Below are 11,923 nucleotides of genomic sequence, written 5' to 3'. Positions count from 1 at the left end.
ACTCTTGCTTGTGTTGGGTTTGGTTAAATCTTGTTTGTATGTTCTTCACTCAAGGGTTGGAACAGGCATGGTTCCTATTGCTACCTTGTAGGATCAGAGACAAAGACTTGGATTGAAGCTAAAGATACATGCCACAGCTCAGGCTCTTATTTGGCTGATGTTTCAAGCGGGTAAGAAAGAAACCAAGACTTTTTGTTTCTTGATTGTAATTTGTATTTGTAAATGAGGTCAGTTCAGCAACACTGTGCATGCTCTACCAGGTTTACATTATTCTTATTCTCAAAACAATTAATCATCATTTTTATAAAGAATACCATTTAAATCCTCATAGTTTTCCTAACTCCATCTAACTTCCCACGTCTAGCGTGCAACTGAAGGTTTCCTTTGGTTTTGTGTCAATCTTTCCAGAGTAGATAATGCATTCCTCATCAGTTTGGTGGGGACAAGGCCAGAGAAGTACTTCTGGATTGGGCTTTTTAACCAGGATGATATTGACAACTTTGTGTGGACAAACACAAACAGAGTTAAATTTGTCCACTGGAATGCAGAAATGCCAGGTATGGGATAAGGACAGCAAAAATGGCACATATCTGTATACTCAATATGATATGATATTGGACAAATTAGTTACTATTGTACTTTATGAGTTTAATCTTTCCTTGCAATCCCTCTTTTCATCCAAAACAACAAGGCAATAGACTGGGTTGTGTAGCCATGACAACTGGGATTTTAGCTGGATTATGGGATGTGCTGAGCTGCACCAACACAGAGAAGTATGTCTGCAAGTACCTGGCGGAGGGGGCGGTTGTGACCCCAGCCCCGATCACCCCAGCCCCTCCCAGCTGCCATGAGGGCTGGTCACCTGTGGGAATAAGAAACTACTGCTTCAAGGTAGAAACAACATCAGCATGTTTATTGTTGTCACACAGTCTAAGGTACATGCCTATGCAAGATGTCTCATCAAATTAGCATTTGTATTTTAACTGTAACTGTTCAACTACATAATAGGTGTTTTGCTTGTGTCTCTTGTCATGTGGTTAGATAAACCCAGAGTTGTTTCTCTCTTTCTTGTCCCAGTTTTTCACAGTGCCACAGTCAGGTAAAAAGACATGGTTCGAGGCTCGAGACTACTGCAGGGGGATTGGTGGAGACCTGCTCAGCATCCACACTGCTGCTGACAGTGCATATATAAGGTAAGACACATTCCTACACTTACCCTTCTGTATGTCACATTTAAACACTTAGGACATGTGTTCAAACAACCACAGTTTAATATAATGATTTTTTGTGACCGTTTTAGTCAATATGATGTTCTTTTCACCTACAGCCTACAGCAAATGGATGGTAACTGTTATAGTTCATTTTGTACTCAAAATTGTAGGGTTGAAAATTGCACAGCAGAGTTTCTGCAGTCGCCTTTGATTGGTCTTGGACAATACTGTAACTGACCACCAAATGGTGCACAAGCACTATCGGTAAACTGTAAACTGAATTAAATGTCATATTATTTTAATATTTAAGGGCTAGAAGAGGCTGGATTGGTCTCAGTGCCCCGGACCCTGACACTGGCTACGTATGGAGTGATGGATCACCTGTGAGTTAGGCTGAAATATCAATAGAGTTTGCCTTTAACTAAATGTGAACAGAGACAGTTCAGTTTCCGAAAGATTTCTCTTGTTGACAAACACACCAAAACGTGTCTTTCATGTTGTTACTATACACTTTGTTGGGTGATGCTTGTTTAAAATTAGCATACAAGTTTGGCAGGATAAACAATTGTTTTCTGTCATAATTATTTAGTGTTGTTTGTTTATCACAATTATTTTCCTTAGCTATCTTACCAACACTGGATGGACGGAGAACCCAACAACCACAATAATGCAGAATATTGCGTTGAAATGTGGATGTTTCCTTGGGATAAGGAGGCGTCTTGGAATGACGCAGCCTGTGAAAGCTACAATGACTGGGTGTGCCAGATACGTAAAGGTATATTATGAGGACTGCCTGCCTGTTTCTTTCTGTCTGAGTCACAGGATCTGGAGGGAGATAGAGGATCTGTTTAAGGGGTGAAAATGACAATCACACGTAATGACTGTCACACTGTATATTGCAGTGTTTGTATTACTGTGTTGATACTCTTGTGTAATCACTTTGTAATTACTTTGTGATTGATTATTGTTACTCTGTAATACTTAGGCTTACGGTGAAGGTTAGGGCTGTTGTTGTTGTTCGTTGTAGCAATACAAAATTACAATCCTTTATGAAGCTCTTACAAGAGTAACTACACAATAATACATACATTATAAAGTTTTGCCAAAATGTCTGTCTATAAACTGAACCAAGGCTAGTTCATCCATATTACAAAATGAAAGGTTTCTTACCCTGAAAGAAGTCTGACGACAGACATTCTGTTTATCTGGCCACTGTCACTAACCACTACCTGATAGCATTTAGTTTTTTACCAGAAACCAATAGAAGTCAGTCTCCCCTGGTTCGTGACAAGGCTAGATCAGTGGTGGCTGGTTGATCTTCTCATTAGGCTTCTGATCCAGCCTACATTAAAATCCCAATATTTTTGAGATTCATTCAGAAACAGATATGCAGCTAATGAATAGCACAATTTCCCCCATGATGCATTTATTAGCCTAACATACTATGCAATTCAGCTCTCTTTCTCCGTTCTCGGGACTGCAAGGATCACTGTATTTCCCAGTATAGGCAGCCTACTTCTGAACCTCTTCTCCGAGAATGCACAAATATTTATTTGCAAAAAGCAGTAAAAAACAACATCAACCTCCCGCCTATTGTTCAGATGCAGGTAGTGTATTAAAAGAGAAAACCGTAAAACGTTTTTAGTCATTTATTAGTAATATTACTGACTGACAGATTTAGCAGTTGATCTTGGTTGTATCTTTACTCAGAAGGTGATATTATGCTTAAGGAACCAAATATGTGATTTGGTCATTAAGGCAAATAAAAATGTTCAGCCAGATTTGTGCTTTGAAAATACCCTCATGCATAGATTTTGGGACTTAAGTTAATACTCATGACCACAACGCATGTCATAACTACAGTTTGCACCTGGAATAGTTGGTATTTCTGGAAAGTTGCTCTTTAGACTGCAATGAATCATTGGATTTTTTTCTAGAGATGGTTTCCAGCAATGAAGATTTGATTGAACCTTTCTGTGAGTGTGTTTGTCTCTGTTAATTCTCCTCATCTGTGCACCTACAGGAAAGACACCCAACCCTCCTCCAAATGACACTATCCCTGGTAAGTCACAAATTCTGGTATTCCATTGACTCATTCAAATCACTGTGTTTTATTTTGCGTACTGGTTTAATGTATTCTGATATTGTTCACTATTCGTCCGGCAGTTACTATGATGCTACTTCCTTAAAGGTGCAATCTGTAATTCAAACAACAACAAAGCACGTTACCCGCCACTTTTTTGGCAAACAGCTGAGGGATACGGCTGGAGAAATGTAACCACTCTCAGATTTAGAAACAATGGAGTAAAACAAGCATATATTAATGACCAAAAACGTGTTTTAAGTGGGCTTGTCAAAAGCCCACAAAGACATGAACATTCAAAATGAGCACCACCACCCATACTGTAACTTCACCTATGCACTAACAAGGTTTTCCAGCACACAGCTTTAATACTGTACCTGCTGTAGTGCTGTATGTTGGTCTAATGTACTTCAAACAACATATACTCACCACTGGGCAGGTTGCTTAGGATTCAAAAAGCCTAATTCTTACTCTTAAGAGTATGTTTTCTCACAATATACTTATTTACATTTTGCATAACAAGATACATTGTATGGCCTTGTATTTACATGATTGTCACACTTACAGAGAAGCATCAAAGTTTGGAAAGAACAGCGGTAAGCCTGGCCATGGCATAGCTATTATTAAAACACCACACCTCCCGTTTTGGATTACTAGGCGGGAGGGGCTCTCCTCAAGAGCAGCCCAGCCCGATACGGAATATGATCTTCATTTACACTCTACTGTGTATAGAAAGGTAATGTTCTGGTTTATAGGGCATTCATCGTTATCCTAGCAAAGGCACCCCTTTCAGCAATGTCATTATAATTATCTGCCTAGGCGATTTGCCATTTTCAATGGTAGGCTGACGCCAATCGCCCAATTTTGTAAACTGAATTAGATTTCATATTATTTTAATTTTCACAGTTGGCATTTTCACAATTAACAAAAAAAATGCTTTTTTACAAAGCATTATAGATATTCAATGCAAAAAAAATATATTTTAATTAAAAAGACCAGAAGTTCAACTGCGCCCCACAAATCTATATCCTATGCACTGACATGGTTTTCTAGCACACTTAGTTTCTTGGGACAGACTCAGTGTGCTTGCAACGTTTACACTCCAGACTTGTCAAACATAGCTTGTTCAGTGGTTACTGAACAGTCAGTCGCTTGTCACTTGCATCCAACTTCTGTGATCCGATCAATACCACCCCGTCAGTAATAATGCATTATAAGTAATTATAGGCATGTATGATGCATTATAAGGTCTTTATAACACATCACAATATGTAAACCCCCACTAAAGTGACTTTGATTTCCATATCAAATCATTTCTGGGTAAACGTTAGGTTACCTAATCTCCGTAGTACGAGGAGCCAATACAACACCCAAGGAAAACAAGCTTAAATTCGAGGCACACTTTTTTAACGACAGTCGTACTCAAGTGACAGTAATCATACTTTTCACAATTTACTTTAACCTCATAGTGTACGAATACCATAAAACACAGGAACATCTAGTTTTTGACTACAGGTACATGGCCCCTTTAAATGCATTTAAAAAAGGATCATTATGAGATCATATTATAACACAGTTATACAAGTCTTATAAAAAGTTGTATTAGTCATTATAAACACATAACTGTATTCTCTAAGACTAAATAAAGTGTTACTGTCATTGTTTTATTGTTCTGTCACATCCATGACCCCGACACATGGAATACACTATCTTTCAAAACCCAATGGCCTCCTAAAGTATGAATGGACCATCATTGTGAACGTAAGGGGCTCAATTCCGTTTCTCCAAATGAGAGCAAATCCCCTTCACGTCTTCAGTTGATTTGAAGACTTGGATGTGACGGACATGTGTCAAGCAAATAAGTTCTTCAGCTAGTAATGGAATGTACTTTTTCACTCGGCAAGCAATGGCAAAGGGAACACACTTCTCCCTCCGAGAGTTCTACCATTTGAATTGATCATTGGCAAACTCACAGGGCTGTCACCATACAATCAGCCCAACAAAGCCGTTGTTAGATAAACTATCATTCTTTTTTATAAGCCACAGCATATTGTCTTTGGGATTTAATGCACAAATGGAAAGACCTAAAATGATACCATGTACAGTGGGGAAATCAATAGTCAGAATGAAATATTGGACGAAATTAAAGCTATGGCATGATATCATGGAATCATTAAAAGCCTATTATTGTATTGTAACTTAGCCAATTTGAAAATGACATGCAAATGATCATAACATGTGAATGTATAATGTTGTTGGACAACATGAAATGCTTAATGTTTGGGCTAGGGGACTCTTTTTTACTGCCACCATACCTGGGAGGTCCGCAGTAGAGAATGGGCATTGCTTGTATATTCTTCCTAATAGGGTGTAGAATATTGCATTGCTTTGTGGGAGATTCAACCCCAATGAGTCTACATCCATGCAGGCTTGCTGAGAGGGAGAGTAAAGGCAAAGGTTGAAGGCATAGCAAAACAAACTTCACTTGCAATTTACAAGAATAGGAATAGACTTCGCAATTGGGGTGCTGCCTCATCCAGGCTTTTTGGGGATTCTCCCAAGTGAAGTTCATGAGTGAAGTTGACTTCCTGTGTTCACTCTGAGAATCGGACCGTAGCCAGGGACTCACAAGTCTTTTCCAACCTTTTACAGATTTTAATGTCACAAAGGATGGTTGGATTGAGTATGGAGGCAACCAGTATTACTTCAATGATGAAGTCCGGACCATGGATGAGGCAAGACACTACTGTCAGCAAAAGCATGGTGACCTGGTAGTTATCAACGGAGAAGCTGAAAATCAGTTTCTATGGAAACAGGTACATTCCTGTTATATTCCTGCGTTCAAAGACAGTCAACAGTCAGTCAGCCAACATGGCTTATAACCTCTATATTGTACAAGCGCATAACTATTAATGTTAACTTTTGTTTTATTTCTTCCCCCAGATAAACAGAAAACATGGACGTGCTTATATTGGATTAACAGTCGATCTTGATAGGTCATTTGGGTGGGTATCTGAGTAACAATGCTCCATCATTCCCATGTTTGTAGTATAAACAAAAATAGCCATACTAAAGACCATGAATCCTTACGACTTCTGCTGTTTGAAAAAAGCAACTGCAGTACTAGCTACAAAGATTGTGGCAAAAGAGCTTAAAGGCACCATCCAGCATCGCTGGAACTACTTAACACAGAAAATATGGTGTTTCATGTAAAAGTAAGAAAGAGACATTCTAGCAACGCGACTGCCCTCTGGAGTTTTTTTAAAATCTTTTTATTGAGAAATTATGGTGAAATGGCAGCATACAGTAAGTTGCCTGTGTGCGGTGCATCTCTCTTTCTGATCAGATCAGTCGGAGAGTATGTTTGTAAACAAAGCCTTACAGGTGATGTTTGTGCATGGCAAATATGTAAATGATATGATATGAAATATGGTGGTTGGCCTTTCTTCCAGCTAACTTACCCTATTGATGTACTTACTGTACCTCCACTACTCCTACTACCATCAGCTTTTTAATTGGATTAAGGCCTTCTTAGGAAGGTGAAAGCTGAAATGTCTGTTTGTTTTAGAAATGTTTTAGAATTATTAACATCAACAAATCAACAAAGATCTGCAGCAGGTGAGTACTGGCCTTTTTCTTAATTGTACTTGGTTTGTGTTTTGTCCTGCCCAGGTGGATGGATGGCTCTCCAGTAGTGTTTGAGAAATGGGAACAAAATCAGCCCGACTTCATAAACAATGATGAGAACTGTGTGGTGATGAACAGTGACATGGGTGAGTGAACCGACATGAGCTGAGACTGACTGATTGGTTTAGACTCACTGCTGTTATTGGCACACCTGCAAACTAGCCTTATGTAAGACAATTCTCTCGGATGGCTATCATTTTGCATTGCCATGCTCGTGGGTCTACAGAATCTCTGAGTAAAACGTCTTGCTTGAATGAAGCTGAAACATCTCTGAAGTCATTCCACTGTGGTGACATCATATTGTTGAATTTACCTTTAAATTAATTTAAAAAAATGATCTGTCAACAATGTTTCCAAATCAGAGAAAATATTCCAAGGATTAAACACCCAATGCAAGAGAGCCCTGGCACAGTTGGCCAATGTTTAAAAGGTTCATACTGGTCTAAAGGTTAATATTGGTGTACTGTACCTCGATGCCACTACTGAAGAGCCGTGAAGGATGTTTGAAAAGAACCATCCTTCTGTTGGTATTATTTACTGACAGTGCTGACATTATTGGTGTTCCATCCAAATAATCACTCAAATAAACATTCCTATAGTTAATTTTGTTTACTACAGCCCATAGACAGCAATGTTTGTAAACACTGAAAGTCTTGATTCAAGTAATCTTGTCCATAGACACTTCCACCCAATGGTCGGAAGGTCTGGTGGACCAATGTGTCAAACTTGCCCTTTGTTACCTAACACAATGATCAGGAAAAACTCCTGACGCATAGCCATTGGCTTTACCTCCCATCAATTCAACAATAACACCAAAGCAACAGCACCTCCCTGCAGTGCTTGCCAGGTTTGAGTTGTTGTTATTCCAGGCTTATATGCACTAGATACAATAGCCTGTGGACAAGGTAATGATTAAAGTGTCTTATTTCAGTGTGATCTCCTCCATATTTGTAGGGTTCTGGAGTGATTACAACTGTGGGACACAGCACAAATCCATCTGCAAAAGGAATGGGTCACCTCCAATCAACAGCACTGTGGCCCCCACTGTGCCCCCTAAAGGTGGCTGTCCACATGACTGGGTCAGCTATGAGTCAAAGGTCAGAAAGACTAAATGCAGTGGGGAGAGATGAAGAAATCAGACAAATAGAAAGATGGTGATAGAATGCCTAAAGGGGGTACTTGCCTAAATGTTGGCTGTATGTTCACATCATTTGTCAATGATTTCTGGATGTCGAACAGAGCATTTTTGCCATTCCTGAACATTCAACATTTACATTTATTATTGTCTTCCACCATTCAAACATTGTAGTTTGTTTCCATGTGTTTCTCAGGATTTATGTATGATGCCTATGTTGTTGGCTATAGTGTTACAGGCTCATTGAATCACACCAGGACACATGGCGTGAAGCTAGATCACAGTGCATACAGATGGGAGGAAATCTAGCCTCCGTTGTCAACAGGCGTGTACAAGGTTTGTGAGATAATTTTAACCTTACAGGTGCAATATGTAACATTCAAGCTTTCTAATGATTGTAATGACTATGTTTAATCGTTAGCGATCAGGGAATTGTTTACAATTGGCCAGGGGTGTTCTAGGGGAGTGGACTCACAGATCTGCCTCTTCAAATTGTGTACGCATGCAGAAACACCACAGCTAATGTGTGACACTGCAAGTCCATTTGGGGGCGTTATATTATTGTCATGTTGTTGTTTGGAACTTAGAGCTGAATTTTGCCTCGGTGGTCAGAGGTAGCAGACAACTTATGCACAGCTCCTTTAATTAAATGTGATTATGCTCATCATGAAAATGCCCAATGGATCTGTTAGGGATAGGTAGGTCAAGACAGGTACAGAGCGTAGTTTGGACAGCACACTGTCACATTTCACACTCCACTCCCAGGGGTGGGGGTGGGGGGGACTAGTGCGGTCAGGACCCGGGGTGGGAGTGGCGACGACAACATTTTGGGATTATGAGTTATCATTTGTCATTTGAACATCGACGCTCCTCTGGGGCTGGCCGGCACCAACGCCACTTTCTTGGTTTCCCCCACGGGCCATGTACATCCAACACCCTAGATTAGATGAGAGTAGAGATACCAATAGGCAAGCTAGTTGGTTTCATAACAAATCCTAGTACAACAATCTGTCAGTAAAGAGCCGAACTATTGATTCACACCTGACCAAGACTCTCTCCTATGGGTTGTAGTATTTTTGACCACCAAGATGGCTGATGGAGTTACTACAGACCTGTGGATTGGCTTGAATACCTTAGGCCGTAACCAATTCCTGTGGACTGATGGCCGACCAGTGTTCTACACAAACTGGGCTCCAAACCAACCTGAAATGGTACAAATACATGATTTACTGTGTACACATGTTTATACATGTTTTAAAGCCTTAAGCCATGACTTGTGGTACTTAAAGGGGAATAACTGCAAATTTGGGAAATTTTTCAACGTGCCTTCACTAAATGACGCTCATTGTAAGTCACTAGGTTTTTCACTGTCATTATTGACTTTCAAAGGGTAAATTTCAGATCTAAGCCAACAGGCTTCTCTTTCCTCCTTGCTTGGCAGAGAGTTCAGAAAAGGTAAAATTGTGAACCCACGACACAATAGTATCCAATAAAATGCATATGCCATATCTCTGAATCAATTGGGCTTCCCAAATGTAATCTGTGCACTGTGACAGAGCATTTTTTGTATTCTACAAAGTTCTATCTAGTGCTACAGTGAGTGTAACCATGTGTTGTTTTCGCTGTAGGTCTGCTCTCCCTGAGTGAGAGAAGTGTGCATTTTGACAGACAGTCCTCTACTGAGCCAGACTGTTCCCCTTCAATAGTTACAGCTACGTCATGTAATGCTGTATTGGAAACACTATTCCAAAATCATTCAGTTTTTTAGATATGTATCTCCAAATCTGCCAGATAGATCTGATCCTTGATTGCAAACAATTATATAAATCATTCTGATCTAGATTACATTTTTTGAAATACTGGGCCCTGAAGATTAGCAATCCAGATGTTGCACATATAGCCACTCACTTTTGTAGTGTTCTCTCACAATTCTGAGCTTTCTTGACAAAGTTTGAGTTCTGACAGGAATTCTGACCAGGGTTTTTGTGTACCTTGAGACACCATACACAGGAAAAATAAATAAGATATTCTTTGATTTAAACTAGGGTTGTACAGATGAATAGATTAATCAAACAGATTAAGTAATGTTTTAGTTGACGTTGTATTTCTATAGCTTAGATCAAGGACAAGAAGTTAAAGCTATAGTGACTGAAATTAGTAGTAAGTGTTGTACCAAGGAAGCTCAGTTCAAGCAATTATTATCTTTTTGTCTTAATCTATGGGAATGCCAATTCACACCTTTGATTTGACGTTAGTGTAACAGTGTAATCATTGAATTAGATCAATTACAGATTTATCACTTCCGTGCTGCGAACTTTTGACTATTGCTCCCGATTCACTTTTGTTATTGTTTTGTTTTTTTTGCAATCAACTTGTTTGCCAGGGACATTTATGTGAAGAGGTTGCCCATTTTGCCTTTGTAGCCATATTATAACTGTGAGGTTTCGATGGAAAATACTGAGCACAGTCACTGTTTTTTCATAAACCCGCCAGTCACACACACACACGGGAGAGCAAATTGTTTGCCTCATCCATTATCCACATCATTATGCAACGCGTGCCCCCTTTTTGTATTGATTCAACTGGCCTTTATGCACAGATGCATAGCCTACTGTAGCCTACATACACACGGGAGGAGATATCATAGGATGCTTCAATTTAAACATTACTTTCAATAGCATTTTTTCTGCTTTTGGCTCTACACGCCAAAACTTTGGATTTGAAATCAAACAATTACTATGAGGTTAAAGTATAGATTTTCAGCTTTTATTTAGGGGGTATTTTGGGGTATTTATACATTTTTTCATATTTTTGTACATTGGTTTCAGCATTCAGAAATGTTTGGTATTTGGTCGACAATGCTTTGCATGCAACAACTGATGTCTGCGACCCATTGACCCAACCAGACATTGGGTATCTTCTCTGGGGATGCTCTGCCAGGCCTGTACTGCAGCCATCTTCAGTTGTTGTTTGTTTTGAGATATTTTTGCCTAAAATCTTATCATCAGGAAATGAAATGCATGTTCAATTGGATTTAAATCTGAAGATTGACTTGGCCAGTCAAGAACTTTCACTTGTTGGCCCTGAAAAACTCCCTAGTTGCTATAGCAGTATGTTTGGGGTCATTGTCTTCCTGTATGATGAAGCGCCATCCAATGAATTTGGAGGCATTTTGCTTGTACTCGAGCAGACATGATGTTTCTGTACACTTCAGAATACATTCTGCTGCTGCCGTCAGCAGTTACATCAACAATTAAGACAAGTTAGCCAGTTCTAGTGGCAGTGCACAAACCATAACACCCACTTCACCATGTTTCACAGATGAGGTATGCTATCAATCTTGGGCGGATCCTTTTTCTCCAAACATTCCTCTTTTATCACTGGTACATGATAATATTTGTCTTATCTGTCCACAAGACCTTTTTCAGACCTCTGCAGGCTTGTCCTAAATGTAATTATGCATTTAATTGGATGCCTAAATTGGTATTTTTCTGAGTAATTTTCTTGATTTCTTTATTTATCCCAAATGTCTGTTTTCAAATTCTACTGTAGACTAAATCAAGAAGGTTCCATAATCATTTGCTACAATACTTGCAACAGGTAAAGTGCATTCATATATTTTTAGAGTATGTTTTCTCTCAAGATAGTGATTTACATTTTGCATGAGGGAAGATTTGGAGAAAGCGTTTCCAGTACCATAAGGCTAGTTTTTACAGGTTGCTTTGCCTTGTCTAGCTAATGTAACCCTGCTGTTTTAGTATAGGCCTACAGCAATACATACTGGGCATAACTTAATCAACAATTTAA

General features: G+C 39.3%; 1 protein-coding gene across 1 annotated transcript; it reads left to right on the top strand.

The window, feature by feature from the left end:
* Window positions 1-714: 714 nt before the first annotated feature.
* LOC310820254 (macrophage mannose receptor 1-like) lies at window positions 715-8,111 on the top strand (the record flags this gene model as incomplete). The annotated part of the gene is made up of 4 exons (XM_083691835.1): window positions 715-891; window positions 1,078-1,193; window positions 6,967-7,067; window positions 7,936-8,111. 4 exons carry the CDS (start codon window positions 715-717, stop codon window positions 8,109-8,111), a joined length of 570 nt encoding a protein of 189 aa, XP_083547961.1.
* Window positions 8,112-11,923: the final 3,812 nt, after the last annotated feature.

This window comes from Argentina silus (genome assembly GCF_951799395.1).
Source record: "Argentina silus genome assembly, chromosome: 20".
NCBI lineage: Eukaryota > Metazoa > Chordata > Actinopteri > Argentiniformes > Argentinidae > Argentina > Argentina silus.
The sequence above is the reverse complement of the archived record's forward strand: the minus strand, read 5'-3'. Positions and strand labels throughout refer to the sequence as shown.